The sequence below is a fragment of the Phaseolus vulgaris genome, chromosome 6, assembly GCF_000499845.2.
Source record: "Phaseolus vulgaris cultivar G19833 chromosome 6, P. vulgaris v2.0, whole genome shotgun sequence".
NCBI lineage: Eukaryota > Viridiplantae > Streptophyta > Magnoliopsida > Fabales > Fabaceae > Phaseolus > Phaseolus vulgaris.
Window position 1 is genome coordinate 20,742,309 of NC_023754.2, and position 24,032 is coordinate 20,766,340.

At 31.1% G+C, this 24,032-nt stretch overlaps 3 protein-coding genes across 4 annotated transcripts; 2 read left to right on the top strand and 1 right to left on the bottom strand.

Moving 5' to 3' along the window:
• The first annotated feature begins 260 nt into the window (after nucleotides 1-260).
• Nucleotides 261-11,746, top strand: LOC137831753 (coiled-coil domain-containing protein SCD2-like). Its single transcript, XM_068639557.1, has 20 exons — nucleotides 261-569; nucleotides 673-726; nucleotides 818-871; nucleotides 970-1,023; nucleotides 1,793-2,190; nucleotides 2,805-2,886; nucleotides 3,135-3,176; nucleotides 3,755-3,817; nucleotides 5,104-5,153; nucleotides 5,596-5,623; nucleotides 6,046-6,111; nucleotides 6,226-6,306; nucleotides 6,396-6,456; nucleotides 7,445-7,552; nucleotides 7,679-7,794; nucleotides 8,668-8,737; nucleotides 9,956-9,997; nucleotides 10,340-10,380; nucleotides 10,619-10,745; nucleotides 11,444-11,746. The coding sequence occupies exons 1-20, from the start codon at nucleotides 261-263 to the stop codon at nucleotides 11,557-11,559; spliced, it is 1,962 nt and encodes a 653-aa protein (XP_068495658.1). The 3' UTR covers nucleotides 11,560-11,746.
• LOC137831752 (superoxide dismutase [Cu-Zn]) lies at nucleotides 10,646-18,147 on the top strand. Its single transcript, XM_068639556.1, has 9 exons — nucleotides 10,646-10,685; nucleotides 15,020-15,177; nucleotides 16,039-16,127; nucleotides 16,367-16,468; nucleotides 16,705-16,800; nucleotides 17,177-17,208; nucleotides 17,313-17,388; nucleotides 17,736-17,789; nucleotides 17,947-18,147. The coding sequence occupies exons 3-9, from the start codon at nucleotides 16,052-16,054 to the stop codon at nucleotides 17,967-17,969; spliced, it is 459 nt and encodes a 152-aa protein (XP_068495657.1). The 5' UTR covers nucleotides 10,646-10,685; nucleotides 15,020-15,177; nucleotides 16,039-16,051; the 3' UTR covers nucleotides 17,970-18,147.
• A 199-nt stretch (nucleotides 18,148-18,346) lies between these two features.
• Nucleotides 18,347-23,375, bottom strand: LOC137831750 (sodium/hydrogen exchanger 1). 2 transcript variants are annotated; one of them, XM_068639555.1, is made up of 15 exons: nucleotides 23,080-23,375; nucleotides 22,563-22,895; nucleotides 22,330-22,448; nucleotides 22,037-22,134; nucleotides 21,808-21,870; nucleotides 21,672-21,718; nucleotides 21,386-21,580; nucleotides 20,829-20,875; nucleotides 20,488-20,554; nucleotides 20,267-20,367; nucleotides 20,078-20,179; nucleotides 19,762-19,900; nucleotides 19,618-19,680; nucleotides 19,375-19,458; nucleotides 18,347-19,093 (listed from the first exon to the last, which is right to left on the bottom strand). In XM_068639555.1, exons 2-15 carry the CDS (start codon nucleotides 22,734-22,736, stop codon nucleotides 18,743-18,745), a joined length of 1,650 nt encoding a protein of 549 aa, XP_068495656.1. In that variant the 5' UTR covers nucleotides 22,737-22,895; nucleotides 23,080-23,375; the 3' UTR covers nucleotides 18,347-18,742. The 2 variants fall into 2 exon arrangements, with proteins under 2 accessions (XP_068495656.1, XP_068495655.1); XM_068639554.1 differs by having other exon boundaries at nucleotides 18,482-19,093; nucleotides 22,563-22,926; nucleotides 23,080-23,208.
• Between the last annotated feature and the right edge of the window lie 657 nt (nucleotides 23,376-24,032).

Genomic DNA, 24,032 nt, shown 5'->3' on the forward strand with positions numbered 1-24,032 from the left:
TACTCATTTCATTTTCCTCTGTCTCGCTTTTCTTCTAACAACAATCTTTCTAATACAAAATGCAAAATATATTAGGTTACGCCAAACAGATCCATGAATTCGGACACCAATTTTTCCACGTTCTTCCTATTTTGAAATAAATTCCTGTTTCAGACACAAAGCAAAGCAAGTTTTACCATAATTTTATAATCCATGTATGAGAATCTGATTATTTTCTTTATAGTGTTTCTTTATTTATTTTTACTTTTCTTGGATTCTAGATGGATCGGCGAAGGATGTATGAAAGGCAAAACAGCTCTTCCGGGACGCCGACGACGCCTTCCTCACCGGGGAACACGATAACGCCAGTGCACCGTCACTCGCGTGCAGGTTCCACCGGCTCTGCCATGACCGGTGTCCGAAGAGCACAGAACAATGCCACTAAAGCCGCCGCGCAGAGACTCGCACAGGTCATGTCGCACGACGATGATGAAGACGAGGACGACGTTCCTCTCGACTACTCCTCGATCACCGGCGCCGGAGGCATTGGCCTCGGCGGTGGAAGACCGATGCCAAGTCGTTCTCCCATGGTAACTTAATCAACTACCTTCACCGCTTCGGTTGCATATATTTACTCCTTTTAGAATTGAAGGTGATAGGAATTTGATGCTGTTGTTGTTGCTGTTCTATTAGGCAGTTCGGAGCGTTCAGGACCCAGCTTCGTCTGCAAGGTCCCGGTCACCGATGGTAATTTCGCTTCATGGTCTGATCGCAGTTCTTTATTTGAAATTTGTCTCCAGTCTTAGTTTCCGTGTTAAAATTGTTCTGTTTCTTTTAGTCTTTTCGCTCTGCTCAAGATCAAACTCCAGCTGTGAGATCACGTTCCCCTGCGGTAACTGGATTTTTCGTTGCAATGATGTATATAATATTGAAGGCTGCTTAATTGGAATAACACAAGTTGATAAACACTTTTAATTTTGTTTCTTCTAGTCAGTTCGCTCGACGCAAGATCATACACCATCTGCTAGATCTCGGTCCCCAGCGGTATTTAGCTTCTTTATCATGCCTACCATTTTTACTGGAAATACTTACACACAATCTCTGCAATTGACTAAATCTTGTTCAAAGTTATAAATTATCTGAGTTTTAGTCTTTGTATGATGAATTCTTCTTCAGACTCTATAATTTTTTAAGAAATCTTAAGATTAACAAAACAAAAAGTGTATTAGAATAGTGAAGATCTATAGTATCACTCATCAACTTAATTGGGTACAAGAGAGTGAAAGTGAAGTCTAAATGTAAGGATTTAAAGAGTGGTTATTGCACTAAAAATAATCTAACATGTTTTGGTAGTTGTTTTTTAGTCTACCAAGTTTGGTGGTTTAGTTGAACGTGTTTGAATAAGAAAAACAGAGTTTTTCAATTTAAGAACCAAATGGCATGCATTTGTATATTTATGTCTTTTAAAATATTTGTTATCGTTTTTCTATCATTCTTTTGAAATTAAAATATGTATTAATTTTTTCTAAAACATTCTTAATTAATTGAAATGCTTTTATAAAAAAATAGATATTTAAAATGAATGAGATATAGAGTTTTATTAGTCTAATTTGATAATATAAAGACCCAGTACTATTTAAAGCAATAATATCATTTTTTGATTAATTTATTGGTTTCAACTAATTTTCCTATATCACGTGAATTAGTTAAAATGTTTTTTGAATTAGTTGAATGGAGGGACTAATTTGTTAGTTTCGAATGATTGTTAATATGATAAAGTTGATGAAACTTTGATTTCGTGAATTTGCATTAGTCAGTTCGTGCTGCTCAAGAGCAGCCACAATCGTTGAGAGGCATATCTAGTGTTCGATCATCTGCCACTTTAAATGCTCTTCCTGCTGAGCAACCTCCACCTCGAACACCCACAATACTGAATAATGCAGAGCAACCACCTTCTGCTCGTTCAGCGCCAGGAAACCGAACCCTGGACTTTTCTCCCTCCACTCGCACTATGATATCGACACGGTCGACTCAACCCAGTAACGCGAACAATGATCAACCTCCCTCTGCTCGCTCAGTCTCGGGCCGTCCCAGTGGACTTTCTAAGGTGGTTCCCATGGTGCCCCCTAGTGTACCTATTACCCTCAGACCAGCCTCTTCTGTTGGTGTCCCACCATCTGAGCCTCTTATTGATGTTAGAAAAGACAGAAGGTATGCCGCTACTGCTGTTCTTTCTTTTATATTTCCTTTACAGAGAAACTATCAGACACTGTGGAGTCATAGAAACTGGTGCTTTCCACTACTGCAGCTCCCACATAAGAGAGAAAGACAAATGGAATGTGTGGTGTCTCGTACTGGAGTTGTCTAGTATTTCTTATTTATTGTGCATCTATTCCGATTAATGTAAAGGAGATATTTGACCGCTGTTTGCACTCTATTTTTACAACTCGGATTTGATTTTCTAAAGATGAACAAATTTAATTTTGAAAGGTAAAGTAAAATTATAATCATTAGTTAAAAATGATTGAAATTATAATTCTTTTCAAATATGTAGTTTTTTTTTTCACAATTTTAACTGTTGATTGGAAATTCTAATCAGTGAAAATATTTCCTTCATTAACTTGAGAGGTGTCAGATCCAACTGGAATTCGGGTAAATAAAATATCATTTCATGATTGGCCCACTATCAAAAGACTAAATCTGATAATGAATCACACAGTTTTACAATCTTTGTTTTTAAAATGCATGTCGTAAACAAAGTTAGGGATGACATTCAGATCCATGATTTAATCTCTAATCCTATATGTTTTTTTATGTCTGTGTAGATTGTCTCTTGATCTGGGTAGTATGAAGGTAAGAGAAAACGCCAATCCGCAGCATCGTCCTACTAGTGAGCTTGAAGACGAGGTAGTACATGGGTCCATGTTGGACACCCTATCTAATTATTATGTTCATATGCATGCTTCTGATGTCCTTTTTTTCATATCAGTGTCACTAATCAAGTTACACGCTCTGTATTTGTACTTGTTCCTTACTCCGTTTCATCCCCCTTTTAACTTTACTGCCTTGTATTTCTTAATCTTCAACGGCCTCGGCCATGTATGGCTGCTGTCTCTTTTCAGGAATCTACTAATGCGATGTGAATTTTAATGCAGCTTGATATGTTACAAGAAGAAAACGACAATTTGGTTGAAAAGGTGATCAAATGCTTTAGTTTGAGTATGTTTCGGTAAAAAATCAAAGAGATTAGGACAAGATTTCTTTGACACCATATTATAAAAACATAACACTACATTATAATAATATTATAATATTTAAAATTAAAAAATAAATTAAATATGATTAAAATAATATTTGATTAGTTTGTGAAATGTATGTTTTTTTATTGTTTGTGGTTTAAAATTAAAAAATAAACTAAATATGATTAAAATAATATTTGATTAGTCTGTGAAATGTATGTTTTTTATTGTTTGTGGTGTTAACTATCACCATCTTGAGATTATAACTGGGTGGTCGTAACATTGTAGAAGAATGTATGCCTCTTTTTTCTTCCTTTCATCTATTGTTCAGTTTATATTTTGATACTGATACAATAGTTTCTTTTTAGATTCAGATATAATTTGTGCTAGATTGGATATGACTAGCTTAGCACTATCATGCGAATATTTCTAATTTGCCTGAATGCATATAAGAAAACTTTTTCATTACGAAAACTGATTTTGTTTTAGTATAAACATTCATTAATTGACAAAAAATGTGTATATATCCTCCGCAGGTTCGACTTGCAGAAGAGAAGTTTGAGGAAGCTGAATCAAGAGCCAGGCAACTAGAACAACAGGTGAGTACATTTGAGGGACCGGCTAACGTGTCCATCTTTCTCAGGCAATGTTTTGTCTCTTTATTCCTCTTGCGAACAAGCAAACCAGTAGGATTGTGCTACTATAAGTCTATAATAACTTAGATGTGGTTATAAGTTTACATTAGTACCCTTGTTACCCAAAATGAAAAAAAGATCCAGTGCACAAGCACAAGTGTGATGCTCATATCAACCAGAAAACGTAATCAAAGGTAGCGGAACATAATTTTTACAATTACGGTTAATTGTCAAAAAATATGATTTAGGAAGTGTCTCATACGGATTTTTTTTTACCATTTATCATTCTGATGTAGTTTAGTAAATAAATTATTAGATTTAGTAAATAAATTATTAGAGTGATACATTTAGAAAGGATTACAGGATTTCATATAGAAGTCGTGTTTATAGAATATAAGTTCAACTTTAATTTTGAAATCACACGTGTATGATAAAAGAATTTTGGATTTTTTTCTTCAAAAGTTGTGCACGTTGAAAACAATTTTAGTTTGATTATTTTTTAAAATTTATTAAAATTGTGCATGGTGAAAATAATTTTCATTTTTTAAAGTGAAATTGTGTATGAAAAATACAACTTATTTTATCTAAATAAACTTAAATTATATTTATGTTTCATGACTTTAAATAAATAAAAAAAGTAAAAAACAATGAAGTTGTAGTTGTTATACACTTTTTCACTTTAGAACAGAATTAAAAATTACCATTGTGATGCATAATTTCAACAGAAAATTAATCAAATTAAAATTGTGTTCAGTAAAATAAAAAACAAATAAAGTCACTTTTATTATGTATCATCTGTGTATGATTTCAAAATCAAATATCGAAGTCGTCTTTTTTATAAATACAAGCTTGAAAAAGCGACCTGCTAAAGAAAAATTAAATTTGTAGTATGTTGCCAGTCTTTATGGAAAATTATCACTTCTTTGATATAAGATTATAATTTTATCACTCTCCCACAGGTGCCTACTCCTGGTGTTTGATCTTTGGATAGATTATTTTAGTAATATGTAATTTTTATTTTAACTTAAATGCATGATTAGTGGAATTTTCTATATACTAGACTAACTTTTTTTAGGTTGGTATACCATTCCACAATTTTGAAGTGCATGGTGTGATACGTTACCATTAGTAACGACGACTCTTACATTTGCATTATCTAATGTTTTTGTTGTCTGTATCGTTGTATGGTTCTTCTCAGAGAGGATCCAAGACTACTAATTATCAATAGTCTTGCACATGCTTTCGTATAGGTTGCTAATCTTGGCGACGGTGTAACTATGGAGGCTCGCCTTTTAACCAGGTAAGTGGTATGTTGCCTTATTTATTCATTTTATGACTATTTTTCTAGAATAAACTTAATCTTCACTTTAATGAATCCATTTTGAAGGATGGAGGCTTTTTTTTTTCTTCTTGAACAGTGTAAATGGATAGAATGCATTAAACAAATGTATAATGAGTCATAACTCTGTTTTTATGCATGCACCGAAGCACATTAATTGGGATGTGATGATGTAACTTTGTTCAATCTATGCATATGTTTTGCATGAAAGTTGATGTGAGTTTCCTTTAAGAAAACTGCCTCCTACAGCGGAAAAAAATAGTCAAGATTAACAAAAAGACATAGTCAAGCCAAGATTTTTTTTACTAGTTAAGTTATGCAATACCTTAAGTGATCGGGTAAGTTTTCTTTCATCCCTAAACCTTTTTATATTCTTACATGTATTGTTCGTTTTGTTCTTCAGGAAAGAGGCAGCACTGCAGCAAAGAGAGGTTTATCTTATTTTCCTTCCCTGTCTAACTCTCTTTCCCTTTTCTTCAAGCATTATATAGCCCAACCGCTAGGACTAGGAGGATTGTATTCGTCGTATTTGTGCATGGCTTATTAATTCATCAAAGAAACAGCTATAATCATAGGATATATCTATTTTAAAAGGTGTCTTAAATAGCAATAATCTGGGCACTTTTCAGTTTATTACTCTTATTAGTTCTGAGAAATTAATCGCTGAACTTATGCGTTCTCAATTAGACGTGAAATATTAAAACGGATTTAACTCGTTAAAGCATTTAAAAGCTTTACATACAATTTTACCTTTTGTGGAACGCGTGCATGGGGAAATTGATGTCATTGTCACCCAAATGTATTATTAAAGTGAGATTAGAAAGTCGAATGATGAATATCTTTCCATTTTCAGGCTGCTCTGAGAAATGCATCAAAGAACAATGCAGGTTTTCAAGCAGCGCTTCAGTCGGATGCTGAGGTATCCAGCAATTTACCTTGTACGTTTCATATTACTGTTTTCAAATTCTGCTATTGGAATGCGTGGAAATTTTGTTTATAGAATTCAATTTAAACTTCTCATATTTGGCATTAGACCGCAAGGGAGGAGGCGACGTCTGCTTTGGAAAAGCTACGGCTTATGACTCAACGAATGATACTCACCGCGGAAGAAATGGTAGGTTTAATGTTAATCATAATGTGTTTCATTTTAATTTAATAGTCTTCTGCGTAGTTATGTATGTGGCTTTCCGTTTTGTTTCCCAGGAAGAGGTTGTTTTGAAGAGGTGTTGGCTAGCTCGGTATTGGGGTTTATGCTTTCAACATGGTATAGTCATCTTACCATTTGTTCAAATATTAAACTATTTGCATCGTTTGCTTTAGCTTGAAGTTAGAATGGACATTTTAAAATTAATGGTTTGTTTGTGTGGTGAGTCAAATTTATTCTACATATATATTTTCACGTTTTTTTTTACCAAATAGAAATGAAAAATAGAAAGAATGAATTCAATTAGGTTTGTTTGGTATATAAAAGAAATAAAGAGAAATTTTTTACGCGAATTTTTTATTCTTTTTTTCATCTATATTGACTTTCATCTTTATCTCTTTTGTTTCATTTCAATTTCTTTTCTATCAAATATCTTTAGTTTTTATATTATTTTTCATCTATTTTTTCATTTATTAGTGCATAGAAATATTTTTAATAATTATATTTATTACATTTGAGTTTTATTTATATGGCATTTAAATTTTTTAATATTATTTATTAAATATTTGGAAATTATTTTTATATAATTTAGTTTATTAAGAGATTTAAAAAATATAAACAAAAAAATTTAAGAAATAAATTGTCTCCTAAACTCTATAATTTAGTATACTATATATACTATACATATAGGTGAAATTTCAAAATAATTAAAATTTGTATTTGTTAATTAAAATAAAATGAAATAAATTAAATTTTTGTTTTTAAAAATGATAGGTGTTGAAGGAAGTAATATTCCAAAAACCTATTAATACGAAAACTCAAGAACATGGAATGTTACTTCAGTTCAAATCAATAATTAACAAGATTAAAAATTAATCTATTCTAAAATCTAAATATTATACAGTTCCATTTTGAGGCTAACTTTAAAAAAACAAAAATAAATGCAGTATAAAAAAAATATAAACAAAGTTATTTATGGATTTTGTATATAAAATAACACGCAATTTCATCTTAATGAACTTACTTTCTGCCTAAGAATTATGCTTTTTATTTAATGAAAAAATGGGGAAAAATAAAAATACATTGATGGCCCTGAAATATATGGCAGGTATTCATGCTGATATTGCTGAAGTAAAATACAAATACTGGTCTCTGTTCGCCCCGAATCCGGTTGAAGTTGTATTAGCCGCAGGAGAGAAAGCTAGAGAGGAAGCAGGTAACGTTAATTACTTTCGAATTTCTTTTGTTTTCTTTTTTAAGTTTTTCCATGTTGGTTACTTACGTCTCTCAAGAAAATAATTTGGGGTGATTGAATATCCGTGATTTTTGTTCTACACTGTAGACCTCGATGTGGAGGATACAGAGCATCAACGTGACATGAAGGAACTTTCTGGAGAAGGAAACATTGAGAACATGCTCTTTGTTGAGCAAGGTTTGCGACAATTGACTTCACTAAAGGTTTCTATTATATCCTTATTGCTTCAGATTTCGTAGATACTGAAATGTGTTTTTCTCATGTAAATACAATGTTGTGAATTTAACCATTACCTTTCTTCAGAACAACTTCTTCTTCTCGTATTATTCAGTAAGAAATGAAATTATTAATAATAAAATCTACTAAATTCATTCATAAAACGTGTCAGTATTAAAAAGGCATGTAATTTTCATGTCCAATCAATATAAAATGCAGAAGCTACACAAAGTAGCTTTAGATCTGACAATGATCGAATCTATGAAAATATGTAAGCAAGCATGATGGTAGTCCTTCTATCCAAAATTTTCCTATGAAAATTCTAGACATGCATATCCCTATACCCTAAATGACGATACAAAAATATCATAAAAAATATACTTTCTCAAAAGACCAATAATTATCTTTCATAATTTTAATTGTGTTGCTACAAAAGTGGCTTTACACGGTTTACAACAATAACTTGAGTCTTTATTGAATAGAAGCATATGAACCCATTAGACTTTTTTTAATAGGATCATAGAAGAGTCTAGATCAACCTGAATTAACTAATTTAATAAAATTTTATGGGATCATATATGATCACTTGTTCATAAAGGAATTTAAGATCTAGAAGTACCCTTGTAACAATATTTATAAATTTTGTAGGAAAGTAATGTTAGAAATACTCTTTGTTTTTCTTATTGGTTCTAATTATTTTATTTTAGTGAAAAGACTACTTACAGACCATACTATTTTTAGAGCTAATATTGCTAACAACATCGCAGTTAATGACATTTAATCCATTCGTTAAAATCTTATTGTCTGTTAAAAAATTTAAATCAATCTAAGTGGATTTCTTCTCCATGATTGTTTTGAAGGTAGAGGAAGCATTGGCGGTTGCATTGGCTCAACATAGGCGACCAAATTTGTTGAAATTTGGTTTTTCAGGTGCCAGATTCAATAATATTTATAGTTTTTTTAGTACATTAGATAATCTTATTAGATAATCCTTGTCTCTATTATTCATTCAACTTTTGTCTTTTTTTATATGCACATATTAAAAGCATTCCGTAAAAATCAAAGACATAAAAATGTTATTCCAAATTGTTGTAGAAGAAAAAAAACATTAGCTTTTTTCTGCAAATGTTCTTATCATTGTCATATTTTATTTAGCTTCTGTTATAAATTTGCTTATGAAAGATGCAGCTTATAAATAATATGTTTTTTTGAGTGAATGATTCAAAGTTAATTTTTAAAATGCAAATTTAATGGTAGAATACTGTCGTCTGAAATCAATTTTTAGTTTATGTGATGTTAGTTTTAGTGTCTATAAAAAAATTCTTATTTTTTGATCCGATAAAATTTTATTTTACAATTTTAATTTTCATCACTATTTAATGTTGACATGAAAATTCATTGAAAACCATGTTTAATATTAAATAAATATAAATTTATTTTAATATAAGAGGGCCTTATATCATAAATTTAGAGTTTCATCAAGACTAATAAATACCATTAAGAACAATAAAATAAATTTATAGATGTTAAAATTATAAAAAATATAAATATAAAGAGACTTAAAAATATTTAATAGTATAAATACACACAGAGCTTAGATGTGTGTGATCAGACCTTTACTCCCCAATTTTTTTTTACATATATATAAATTAATATATAGATTTTTTAATTTTAATATATTTTATATTTTATAAAAAAATTGCATCCTTAAAATTTTAATATATTTATATTTGATATCTCTAAAAAAATTTGTATTTATAAAAAAAATTACACCCTTAAATATTTTTCTGCAGACTCACCATTATTTATATATATATATATATATATATATATATATTATTATTATTATTATTTTATTTTTTTTATTTTTTTGTGTGTGCATATTTCTACTTCTCTTTTATATTTTTCAAAATTGTTGCTGGTATAGTGTAGAGTTTTGTTTGTTCATTGTCCTTAATACTCGTGAAATAGAAATTTTGTGTTTGGTAATTAGGAAACAAAATATGGAAGAGAATCCGTATAATCTTATTGTTAACAGTTATTTAGATTGTAGAATCATACTATTAAGAGTTATTTAAATCGATATTATTCATTTACTCAAAGATTGATATATGTAAGTTCTGACTCTTTCTTATTGTTCTGGTGTAGATGACCTAAAACTACCAATTGAAGGGCAGTGTGATGCATTTGGTAAGTTTTTTGGGTTACAGTTGCCATTTTCCTTAATCACCTGTTAAAAAGTTGAAACTTAATGCTAGTGGAGTTATAATATTATATGGTAGTAATTGAACTCTGCATTGTAACCTTTTAAGTAGAAAAACTTTGGGACTTTAATTTAGTTTATTATAATTTTTTAAAATATATAAGGCATGGATGTTAAGTGATGTTACGTGTTTTGTCTACCTTATCATCCTCACAATTTCTTGTGTTGTAACTTTATTCACATTGACACTCGTATAACTTAAATTGACATTTCCTTAATTTTTTTTAAAGTGGATTTATCTTATTTATGGATAAGCCTTTTATTTTCAGATTTGAGCCTGGAGGAGGCTGAAGATGTATCTTTCAAACAGGTATATAACATTTTCTATGTATGAGAATAAAAAAAATATGTATTCTAAGTTTTTGGAATTATTTTCTTAATTCTTGAGAACTACATGTTTATTTTTTTGGAAAAGTGAAAAAATGTTTAATAACTATTTTACAATTTTAATGAAAAAAGATTGAGATTTTCAGTATGAAATTTTCCTAACTGTTCACTTCATTTGCATTTTGAGTATCCATAGATTCTTATCTATCATGTTGGTTTAGGCTTGGCTTGCTTACATCTGGAGGAGAGCAAAAAAACATGAAATAGAGCCTGACATAGCATATGACCGTTTGCAGTTTTGGATCAGTCATAACTCAAAGACACCTACCTCACAAGATGCCGTTGATGGTATTCTCCATACTTCCCTCCCATAAATTATAGTTTACTTGTAATACAATATAATTTTCACCTTATTAAACTTTATTATAGTTTTGTTCAATGCCGTTGTAAAAGATTTTGTTTTCGAACAAGTGTTGGGTTCTCTAACGAGTGTTGGGTCTAGAGAACGATTGCTCTTTCACTTTCTTCGGTCGGTCACTGTTACTGCTAATTTTCTGTTTCACCTTCTCCTCTTGGTCGTCTGGTCTCATAGACGGGGTGGTACTTGCACAAGACACTCCAACGCTCAAGTCAATTAGGGTGGCGGCACTCGGGTGTCAGAGTACTGTAGATAAATGACCTACCTGATTCTTAGATTTCGTGCTATTTATATTATTTTAATGGGTTTTTGTTGGTGGACCGATTGGTTCCTGTTTAGAGTTGTGTTATACTATCTTAATTGTGGATTAACCTTATTGACTTGTCGTCATAGATTGGTCGGTCACGTGTCATCATGTGACTTTTTCACTGTAGTTGATTATTGATTAGTTGAATGACCAAATTCTTGATCGAAATCATTTGGGATCGATTTGATTCTCCGAGTACATATTCAAAATTATCATTCTAAATTTTGTTAGTAGGTAGTTGTGAATTGTAAAACTCTTGCAAATATGTTAATGTTTCTAGTTCGAACATGATCTTATTACTTTATTAATTCCTTTTTGCAGTTGAACGTGGACTTGTGGAAATCAAAAGGTTGGATATTGAAACGCAACTATGGGATGAATCACGCAGAGAATTGGAGCAAGATAATTCCAACTCGCCCGGTCGTTCGGACTTTTAATATATATTTAAATTAGATAACAGCATTTATTTATTTTTTTACATTTTTTAAAAGAATTTTGTAATTTAGTTACTCGAGAGTTGGAGTAAAATAGGCTATATTTTTCAGTGTATCATATTTTACAAAACAACGTTATCAATTATTATGATAATGTAAAAAAAATATATTACAGATCGGATTTATATTTTATTGTGGTGGTTTTATGAAATGTACATGTTTAAAACATTGCCAATATTTTGTTGATTTTTCTAAGATTTTAAAAATACATATAAATTATAGTTTTATTTTTAACATGTATATTATTTTGGAATTATTTTCAAGAGTTGAATAATAATTATAAATAATTGATGTTAAACATCATAATTATAATTAAGGTGCACTCTTCCAAATTTGTAAGCTTGTAATCCTGAAAAATGTTAAAAGAAAATTGTTTAAGTTTATGAAAGAAAGAAATAAAAAAAATAGATAAGATAATGATAAATTGACAATTCACAATTTTTTATATAACCACCTTACAATTTCTAGTATTATTATTTTAATATTTTTTTATATAATTTAATTATAAATTTATTTTTTATTATATATATTTATTTATAATTCCATCGTATCAAAAGTTTATACAACTACAGGGATGGTTAAAACATCATTTTCCAAATGGTTATTCTAGATATAAAAATTATGTATATTTTTCTCACGATGTAAAAGTTTAACATTATTCAATATGTGATGAGTGTATAAAAAATCTGTGTAAGTAGATAAAACAACATTGTCTAATAAAATTGTATATGAGTCAGAAACAAGAAGACGATAAAAGATAATATAAGTTACTCCAGTCTAATGGCAACCTAATAAACCATCTTCTAAAATTTTCATAATCATCATAATTTTAAAGTAAAAACACAATTCTTTCAACTTTGACTTAAAATAATAAGAATTATCCTTTATTCTCAAATGAAAAATTAATAAACAACTCTCATTATATGATAATGTTTGATTTTTATTGATTAAGGATAATTAATGATTAACACATTTTAAATATACATTGAAAATATTATCTTAAACTTTTTAGGTTGAACTTCATAGTGTGCCAAAGATATAATTTCAAACCTTTGTAATGTTCACCATTAAATATGCTCAATGGATCAATTACCAAGACTTATTGGTCATGCTGTCCCATTAATTAAGGAGGGATTCCCAACACACATCTACAAGATTCTTCTCCATATAAATCCTTCACAACCCTAACCTCCTCAAACTTAACAACATCTTATGAAGTATAGTCTAACACCAATATGTTTGGTTTTCCCATGACATATTTGATTATTATCTAAATGTATGAAACTTTGACTATCACAATGAACAATCACACACTTCTCTAATATTCAACTCTCCAATCATTTCCTTAAAAGGTTTCTTTACTTAATTTGTGAGTGTGATATACTTTATCTAAATAGTAGATAGAGTCACCATTAATTACAAATTGATTTTTAAATAAACTAAGTATCAAATATCGTGAAAACATTACCAAAATAGACTTTCTAGTATACATATTTTGCATTTACAAACTCTTCATTAACAACTTTCATATAATGGGTAGGTCATCCCTACACCAATCTAAATGATATTGTTAAATTCAAATATTTTAATACTCAATCCAAAGCCTTTCAATGAGTATACCCAAGATATTCCATGAAGAATTTGCTAACCATACTAACAAGAGGTGTTATATCTCAATATAAAACATCATTCCATTTATGATGTTCTCCCATTCAATTAGCATATGTAACCATCTCATCTTATTCTCTTATCTTTTTTTGGACTAGAAAATTGAGTAATCAAGAGCTTTATGCGATGAACAAAATGTGTACTTACAAGTTTAGATTTATGTATCTTAAACTTTCCAAAAATATTATTCAAATAATCTTGTTGACATAGACACAAGACCCTAATCATTTTATATTTCTATATATTCATTCAAATATCTTTCTCCCGAGATTGAAATCTTTAATCTTAAAATTTGAAGGTTAATTTTTTATGAGTTATTTAACTCATATTTATAATTGGAAAATGTATTAGAATAGATGATGGAATATGATATAAGACAAGTATGTTGCAGTAATCTAATTTTGTAAGCTATGAATTTTTGTGTTTTAATATCACTATGTGTTTCTTTATCAAATTAATATTTAATTATAATTATCAAACTATTTGTTAAGACTTAAAATATTGAAGTACAAATAAAAGATTATGAAAACGAGAGTCTTATAAAAATAATCTAATAGTTAAAGAAAACTTGTAAAATGTTGGAGTGTAAGCTAGGATCTTAAACTTAAATATTAGGTATTATAAGAAATTTATATTAAAACATATTGATATGACATAAAAATATATAAGAAGTCGTGCCAAGTTGGCACGACTTTGTCACGTCAGCCTGAAGTCGTGTCAAATTCCCGAAGTCGTATCAACTTGACACGACTTTGTCCACGTTATATATATATATATATATATATTATTTTATTTTTAAATTTTTTTTATTTAGATATTGACTAGTAAGTTATGTAATGTTTAAAATTAATTTGATATATAATTTTCTAAGGGTGTTAGTTTTAAGCAATAAAAAAATGAATAATTGTGTATGAATCATGTTTGACGATAATGTAATATATTAATTTGGTTACTAGATTAATAAAAAATATGAAAAACAAAAAAAATGTTCATATTGCAAAAACTGAAGGTCACAATAAAAGTAATTGTGCGCACAAACAAGTTTGATAATAAAATTTAATTTCAAGTTTGATTATTAATTTTCTCATTTTCTTTACCTAAATATTTATACTTCATAACAAAATTATTTATCAAATTAATTTCAAATATTACATAACTTATAATTTTAATTATAATATATATTTATTTAAAAACAAAAAAAATTAAAAAAATATGATGTGGACAAAGTCGTGCTAACTTGGAACGACTTCTACATATGAAGTCGTGTCAAGTTGGCACGACTTGCCCCATATTTGTAATTTTTTTGACAATAACCCCATTTTGGTAAAAAAAAAAAAGACCCCATGATGATCATAAAACCCATTAAAGAATATTTTAAAAATAAAATAATTACAGTGAGGAAAAATTAAAATAAAATACATGTAGAATTTTTTTTATCAATTCTTTGCAATATATATTTTCTAATAGTAGGAAGTATCTCAAATGTAAAGTTGTTAATCATACTATTAAAGTGCTGATAAAAAAAATCATACTATTAAAATCAAGCATTATATTTTATAAAAAATATTGATAATATAGAAGGATATTAATACACGAAAATGAATTTTAAAAATAAAAATATTTAATTAAATATGTAAAAATTATAAGACAAATAAAAAAACAGAAAAATAAGTATCTTAATAAAACAAAATCCTCTAAAATTTAGAGATAAGTCCATGAGGTGGCGAAGGGTTAGGTGAGTGTATACTGCAACGTGTTGCCTGTGCTAAGTCCTAAAACGGCTCAATGGCTATAAATAAAACAAAAAAACCTCACTGTTTCTATCACTGCTCTTCTTGTGCTACTTCTAGACTCTTCTTTTCTTCTCACACTTCTTCCTTGGGGTGCCCTGAGGTATGCATGCTTGCTTCTCCCTCTCTCTTCTTCATCTCTCTATCAATTTGTTTCCGATTATTTCTCTTCAACATTTCTTCAATTTCCTTTCTCAGGATGATCGATTTTGTTTTTTGTCTATTTTTCCTCTTAAATCTCACATTTCTTCTTTTGTATCTACTCTCAGTCGTGCACAGATCGATTCCGTTATGTTCAACGGTGGCGATAGTATAATTTTTTATTGTTAATTTCCTTTGGTTAATTTGGACGAAAGAATAGTTAAATCACATCTCTGTTAAACTCATCGGTTTTGGATTCGCTTTAAGAAATGAAATTAGTTTTAGTAATTTTATGGATTCGGTTTAAGAAATGAAATTAGTTTTAGTAATTTTATTTGTTTTTTTTTTGGTTGAACTGTTTGAACTCGTGCTATTACTGTGGAATTCGGAAGGATTTGAGTTAGTTGTAGATCTGTGCGTTTTGTGTAGTGTTTGTAGACAGATCTACTGAAAAGGTAGTTTGTTTCTGTAATTCGAAATTGAGGTTTTGCTTTCTTGTCGCGATACTCTATTTTCTTGTGGTCAACACAATATTTTCTTTCTTTGTTTGGAATTAACATAAAAGACTTCAGCAAGTGAACTTAAATATCTGGATCGGATGTATGTTTTGAAGAGTTTGAAATATGTTTTAGTGTTTAGTTTGTCGTGTAGCTGACTCGGTTGTGTGGGCACATCAGTGATGGATTTTTATCTTTTGATTTTGACCATTTTCACCGTAGTACCATTCTTATCTCACCATGATAACCAAGATACTGTATGTGCACACGTCACGCATTCTACATTTCTTGTCTGTTTTATCTGAAATAGCTGCTTTCTTGTTCAGATCACATTGCGCAATGGTGAAGGCTGTGGCAGTTCTTGGCAGCAGTGAGGGTGTCACTGGAACTGTTTACTTCAGTCAGGAGGGAAATGGTGAGTCTCAACAGTGAACATGACCCTCATCTTTAATAAATTTTACAAGAAGCATTTATAGGGGAGAAAAATAATAAACTAAATGGAATCAAACTTCTCTAGGAGAAGTTAAATTATGATTTTGGTTAAAAAAAGTAAGTGCATATTTTGATGATATATTATGACATGATCCTTTTTTTCTTCTTCTGTACTAACCAACCACTGGGCCAAATCAAGTAACATATATTGCAACTGTGCAGGTCCAACCACCGTAACTGGCTCTCTTAGTGGTCTTAAGCCTGGTCACCATGGCTTCCATGTCCATGCCTTGGGGGACACTACCAATGGTTGCCTGTCAACTGGTATAGTCTTTGGACAATAACCCGAATAAATTTTTGATAATGTTGTACATTAATGAGAGGGAACAGATTGTAAACTCTCACTTCCCTTGAATGGAAAGCAATGAACATTTGTATGGGAGATTCTTCAAAGTTTGAAGCAATACAATCTGTTATAAATCAGCTGGATTTGGATTAAAATCCTGCCATTTAGTAGTATATTACAAGGCTCACTTTTTATTTTTTCCCCATTTTTACAGGACCACATTTCAATCCTAATGGCAAGGAGCATGGTGCCCCTGAGGATGAGAGTCGCCATGCTGGTGATCTAGGGAATGTAAATGTCGGTGATGATGGTATGACCGATCTGATTTTTCTCTCTCATTTATTTGATTTGTGCTGATTCCAATCATTCAGATATACATAATAATGCTACTTTTCTGATTCAAATTCTTGAAGTTCTGATTGTTTTTATGATACCGATGTTTAATAATAGTAATCTTTCCTTTTACTCATTACAAGGATGTAATTGATAGTTAACAAACAATCTGGCGGTTTTACCAGAAACTTTTTCCATTTTTGAACAAATGTCTGGTAATCAAGATTACTTGCTTTCTGTTTTGGAGATAGTCTATCTCTGAAAGACCTTGTCTTTTTTTTTTTTGAGTATCACATTCAACATGCTTGGTTGGTCCTTATTTTAAAATGGATTCCTCTCATTGTTTAACCCAGGTACCGCCAACTTCACTCTTACTGACAGCCAGGTTTGTTATCCATCTCTTGATCAAGTTCTCTGATTATTTCTTCGATGTTGACAGATGACACCAAAAGAAGTTTCAGTTTTTAACGAGTTATTGAATGTGCGCAGATTCCTCTTACTGGACCAAACTCCATCATTGGGAGAGCTGTTGTTGTCCATGCTGATCCTGATGATCTTGGGAAAGGTATTCACTAATCTATTATTTTCCTTGCCATCGTTGGTATCTGAATCATCAGTCATCACTTGTGACATTCCGTCTTAGTTCTTTTGGATTTGTATCCTTTCATGTTAGCAAAGAACATGATATTGCCATATAAGGAGAAAAATTATAGTAAATCTCACCATCATTTACGGTTGGTCCATTGAATTAAATTGTGTCTTCCTCTCGTTCATTTTCTTTGCTAACAAACGAAGATCTTAATAATTTCTCCTTCCTTGCATACAAAATCACAGCTATTCATTATTCCATGTTAAGAGCGCTCATTGTTTTTCGGCTTACTGCATGTTATAGTTCTCCCTTCTCTTGTGTAGGTGGTCATGAGCTTAGCAAGAGTACTGGAAATGCTGGTGGCAGAGTAGCCTGTGGTAAGCAGAGACTGTGATGTTAAATACTGTATTTTCTGATATTCCTTATTACCTATGCAATATCAATTGTCGATGTTGTTGTGATACCACTAATCAGTTTCTCCATTTGCGTATGTTGACTGTACTGATATCCTCTTTTTGCCGTTTGTTGGTATAGGTATCATTGGTCTGCAAGGATAAACTAGTCACATGAAAACGGGCGTGATCATATGACGAAGCTTTAGAATTGTGGAATAAATAATCGCCCTTTTAAACCCGTTTGGTTAGGTTCGGTCTGTACTGCTGAATTCTGTTTCTGTATCGTATGAGAGTCATATGCAGACACTTGATGCTTTATTTCATGTTTTTTTTGCCCGAACTGCGTGTTAGTGCTTTATCCTTATTTCTTGTATCGGTTTGTCTTTGCAGCATGATGTTAGAGTAATGCGAGGTTTTCATGATGAATTGGTCAAATAAAAGTAATAGGAGATAAACAAATGAAATGAGTCTGAAAAAATGGGATAAAAATGTTAAATTCATTTTTTGGATATTGAATTGGGGAATCAGGAAGCGGAAGTCATAAAATGATATAATTATTCAGTTTTCATTATGATACATTCCTCCAAATATCATTCTTTCCTACCGAATCAAACATATATTGAAATAAGTCGTTTTTGGCTGCATACAAAGAAAGTGGTTCTAGAATAGAAAGTAATAAGTAATTCTCAAAAATCTTAGCTTATAAAATAAATAAATAAAATGGGTTCATAACTGAATTTACAATTCTTACACTACCGGCATAACTTTCACAGGGAATCAACCGTAGTATGGTCAAAATGAAATAGAACCCATGGCACAATGTTTTCTCACTACCCAAAAGAACTCGACCAAATATAACGCGGTTTTTGTACATGCGTTGCTTCATGTGCTCAAAATTTTCGATCTACTATATTACACTTTTCTGGGCAATCTTCTTAATGCCACTGTTGAATGTTACCGCTGCCTTCAGTTGGCGAGGTAGGAGCCACAGGAACAAATCCCCTACCACCAAAGACTGGACGCATGATTGAATTATCAAACGTACGCCATAAGCGATGAACGTTATGTGTTGAAGTGCTTAGTAAGGCACGAATAGTTCTTGGACGATGATCTTCATTGCTATCAAGTTCGTTTTCAGAATCATGAGAGCCTCCAAGAAAGGGCACAGTGATTGATTTCGGAGGATTATTGGATGATTCCATATTTGCCAAGCTGTTTTTGCGTTTCGGAGGTGGACTAACCGGCAGCAAAAACCTTATGAGTGGCTTCGTCATCAAACCAAACACCTGACACGTTGTAATTAAATTGTCAGCCTCATGTGGTGAATTTTCTTTTGAAACTGAGGTATCGTGTTTTACAGATCCCAAATCTCCCACAACAGAGCTATATTTGAGATAGTTTACGTTTAAGCATATTATTGAGGTGGATTTTACATTTCCTATCATGTTAGCTACCTCAATTATCATATGGTTCATACTTATCAGCAAAGCAGAAAGCAAAAGGCAAAATATCTTTATGTGAACACTGAGATATGATATCAGAAATTTACAAAACGTATGTGTCTTACCATTGTGCTGACAAGCACAACAGTGATGGTGCTGGTGATCATGATGGCATTGGTTCGCAGTTCAGTGTGACCGGACAAGGTGAACTGCATTTTACAAGAGTATCATTTTCTTAGAAACTTAAATCATATCAAAGGTAAAATGTACATTAACTGCTATTCTGTTTTCTTCGCCTTTATTAACTGACCATTAACACTAATTTTGCAAAAATAGTATCATCTCCAAATGAGCAACATTGATCTTACCTGATTATAGGCAAGTGCCATTGAAACAGCACCTCTCATAAGACCAGCCCACCAAATGATCACCTAAAGCAAGGAATAATGGAAACTTTTTCAACATCCCAAGAAATCCTGTAAGAAAATATTCTGACAGAAATGTAGCCATACCTGCTCACTGAAACTTATTTTTTCACTTTCAGACTTTTTAGTGAGGTTTGATAAGAAGGATAGGGGAAAAACAAATGCTGCTCTTCCGGCAAGTACTAGGCCCAATAATACTGAACTAACAGCAACAGATGTTTTCGGCCTGCAGAAGAAACCGAGTGAGGTAAACGAGTTGTTTTCTAAACTAATTAAAATAAACTTTTGAGGAAACCATTTTTAACTAGGAGATACATGATTTAACAGTCTTCGTAAGTAAAAAAGGGCAAGGTGTTGATGATTATTTTCACTAGCCTAGTCTCTGACAGAATGCAGGACTTACCTATCGCTTACAAACCTCCACTTTTCAATGTCCAACGCATCCATACCAACATAAAGGAAGATAAAGGTTTCAAGAACAAATGAGAGAGTTGCAAAAGCGTGTCTGTGACAGCAAGACAAAACAAATTAGACAGTTTTACAACCCCCAATAGATCCATATATAGTTTGAAGAATCTGATTGAAGATATACTTGGTAGTGATTCTCGAGCTCTCAGTCACATTATGCCAAGTATAATGTGACATAACAATCCCACAGAAGAATACAGTGAGAATGCCACTCAGATACCATAACTGCAGTACATTTATATACATCAGAGCCCCCACTAGTTAATGTCAACCAAAAGAATAGATAGAGATAGAGCTCATCAAGGAAAAACTCCACAATGGAGTCTGTACGTTCTTCAAACTTACTTCAGCCAGAATGTAGGAAAGATATGCCATTAACATCATAAGAGCAACCTCGCGATCTGTAGAGTGCCTGTAATATTGAGTGAGCAATTTGTTGAGCACCTAAACAATTCTTACAATTTTTTATGGTAGGTTTAGAAAACTGGTGATCAAGATAAAACATACAAAGACCACAGGTAAATAAGAGATTCCCCTGTAGTAAAATAAGGTAATGAAAGTATTTTCCTTACCGAAAAAAAAACATCATATTAACTGCATATAGAATATAAAACAATGAAAGACTATCATAGTAGCTGCTGAACGACAATAATGATGGTAAAAGAAAAACAATTCTCTCAACATACCTGCCAATATACAGCGTTTTAATAATGTAAGCGCTGAGTAGACCTGCCTGCAAGGTGATATGGACATATCAGACCCTATGATGCACACATAATGCAAATATTCTAAAAATATACAGGAAACAATAAGTACATATCCAAATATGTATAAAAAATCATAAAGTATTTAATTACTACTCTACAAATCCAGATCTGGGACATGATTAGTCGACATTACCAAGAACAAGTAAAATTATAAATTGTTCTCATCATAATTGCTTTCTATTTTTTAAGATAGAGATAGTGTAATCTTCTCGATAATTTCTATTTTTTAGCCCATTAAGGGTCAATAGTTTTATGTTTCTATATTTTTCATGTTTTCATGTTTTCATGTCTCACACACACATATATGTGTTTCTAATAACTTTTTGAGGGATTAGATACTTCACAGTGAAACATCCAGTAATATCAATATATTAAGTAAATGAAAGTATCAGTTTGTACTGAGTGATAACTGATGAGTTACATCTTGTGATTGTGTGACGTTTACACTAGAGAGTTAGAGGGAGCAAGGTGGTTACCAAGACCCCAAGCAAGGTGCTTGCGATAAACAGGTAGAAGAAATTGCCGAAAAAATGCAAACCAATTCTGTGGTCAATTATGTTGAGATCAAAACTTTTGATTGCATTGAAAAGCACAACAGATGTTGCATCATTCACAACACCCTCGCCAAACACAAGGCTGTATAGTAAAGGTGTCTCATCCTGGTTTAGCACCTGCAACAACATAATTTATAAGTTCAGTACTCAGCATTCACATCTTGGTTGTTGCTATAACATTGTGAAAAAGACACATATAGTTTCAAACCTGCAATGTGCACACAGAATCTGTTGCAGCAAATATGGCTCCAATTGCTGAATATTTTTTAAATATGGAGTCAGTCACAAATACATTTTCCATTGACAAGTAGCCAAATAGATGAGATTGAATAATATTATTATACCTAGATAATCTCCTATCTCCAGTGAGTTACCAACACCCATTCTCTTAAAAATTTGTATGACACCTGAAACAATGCTTCGAAAATTAAGTCAGATAAGAATCTAAATACTTCAATGAAAATAATTACTAAACAAATTTAGGTTGGCACTATCTGAAATGCCAATTTTTTTGTCGTAATTTTAAATTTTGGAGAACAGCATAAGAAATCCATGTAAAGGGAAAAGGCATACCGAAAGTTATAATGCTACAATTTATTAATGTACCAACAGCTCCAAACAGCATGATGGTCATGAAGTTAACAAAGAACTGTTTCTTTTTCACTTGAAACCTGGAATAAATATATAATAACATCACTTATGTATAGTAAAAGAACAACAAAAAACCAGGAAAGTAAAAAATAACATCCCACAAGAAATCGGTCAATTTTCATTGTATCTAATTAAGTAGACGATGACAAATACAGAGTCAACCACTTTATCCTCATTATCATTAGACAGCTAGAAGTTGGTGCTAAAAGCTTTACCCTGCATTAAATATGATCGGAGGCAGAAGGTATATAAAGAAAAGATCTTCACTGAAAACTAGAAGATGCGAGCTTTTGCCGCGACTTAGCAACAAAATGACTACCCCAGTGCAAATACCCTGCAAATAGCAATAAATTGACAGAGTTATTTATATTACAAAATTTACATGTGTGTATATGTATACCAATTCGTTCATAGTAAATTAACTAATTTATGAAATGATGACACTTACTATCAAAAGTGCAGTGATGGACTCATTCACCCACCGATTCTCCTCAAGAAGATGGCCAATGACAATGCAAGCACAAAGCAGAGCCACAAAAATGTTCATGGACACAACGGAGGCATAATCTGAAGTGGATAGCATATGCAGTTTTGAAAGAGCGTAGCTTAATTCAGTACCCATTCTGTCAAACCCCAATTGCCGAACTTCTTTGCTACCAAATTCAGATTTTCTTTGTTGAGATTAAGCAACTTCCAACTTCACTTTACAAACCAAACCCGAATATATATAATGCCTTGGAGATGTACACATTTTAACACCCTCCTTAATGATCTTTGGATCCTAAATATTTTGCAAGAACATATTAAAATCTCTGCAGGAAGAACAAAAGATCAAGATATATACGTGCACGTAAAACTAATTGCACACAACCATTGGAAAACACGTAATAGAAACATTATTCTTACCATGTGTTCAACATTAATTCACGTGATATAAAGAACATGAAATTACGTAAAACACTCACCAGAACGCTTGGCTGCAAGATGCCGATGAATTTAAGAGCAATTAACGTGGAAACTAAGAGAGAATGGGAAGTTTTTAGTCTGAAGCGATATGCATGCAATGGTGCAAACGAAACGAGGAAGGGAAACAGAGAGAATAATGAATAATGAATAATGTGTGGAGAGAATGTTGCAGATATTTGTTTGATTGAAGCAGAAGAGAAAAAGTCGGAGAAAGATAAGAATCGCTGAGAAAGAAGAGACAAAGGGAGACAAAGAAGCGTGCAATGCGGGGATCACAAACACAAACAGAGAACACGAATCATAATAGAAGCCTTTGGTGTATATATCGTATGTTACCATTTAAGATTATTTTATTATTATTTATTATTTATTTTTTGTACTTTTATTACTATTATAGATTTTGTCAAATCTTATTTTAAGATGCATTGTCTTAATTTTTTTGAGTACTGAAAATCAATATTAATTATACAGTGAATAAATTATTGATTGATTATAACACTTCTTAAAAAATTTGTGAGGAAGAAACACTCGAATTTTTTTAGTAATGGATCACAAATTAAAAAATATGACTGTATACTTAATCCAACATTTTTTAAATAAAGTGATTATTTAGGTTCATATTATTATTGAAATTTTGGAAATAAGATAACATATTATTATTTGGAAAAAAAACATTTACACGTATTGAGATAGAAAAATTAAATAATCCTTAGTGAAATGTTACTTTACTTTTTCCCGACCAAGTTATATTAGTGTGTACCGAAACCTTGTAACGGTGTAGTATTATTGTAAGAAAAATTAGTTTTTGAAAGTAATTTATTACTCTTTAAAATGATAAAAAATGTGTTATTAATTTAATCAATTTAATTTAAAATCTAAAATACGTAACTAAAATTTTGATAACAAATGTTAAATATTAATAATCAAAAACATATTTCGAAAAAGAGAATGC

Coding starts and splice junctions, on each gene's coding strand:
- LOC137831752 (XM_068639556.1), top strand. CDS start 16,052: ATGGTGAAGGCTGTGGCAGTTCTTGGCAGCAGTGAGGGTGTCACTGGA. Junction 16,128..16,366: donor CTTCAGTCAGGAGGGAAATG/GTGAGTCTCAAC, acceptor GCAACTGTGCAG/GTCCAACCACCGTAACTGGC. Junction 17,389..17,735: donor TCCTGATGATCTTGGGAAAG/GTATTCACTAAT, acceptor TCTCTTGTGTAG/GTGGTCATGAGCTTAGCAAG.
- LOC137831750 (XM_068639555.1), bottom strand. CDS start 22,736: ATGGGTACTGAATTAAGCTACGCTCTTTCAAAACTGCATATGCTATCC. Junction 22,135..22,329: donor CCGATCATATTTAATGCAGG/GTAAAGCTTTTA, acceptor TATTTATTCCAG/GTTTCAAGTGAAAAAGAAAC. Junction 19,459..19,617: donor TGGCACTTGCCTATAATCAG/GTAAGATCAATG, acceptor TGTAAAATGCAG/TTCACCTTGTCCGGTCACAC.
- LOC137831753 (XM_068639557.1), top strand. CDS start 261: ATGGATCGGCGAAGGATGTATGAAAGGCAAAACAGCTCTTCCGGGACG. Junction 872..969: donor TGAGATCACGTTCCCCTGCG/GTAACTGGATTT, acceptor TGTTTCTTCTAG/TCAGTTCGCTCGACGCAAGA. Junction 10,381..10,618: donor AAGATGTATCTTTCAAACAG/GTATATAACATT, acceptor ATGTTGGTTTAG/GCTTGGCTTGCTTACATCTG.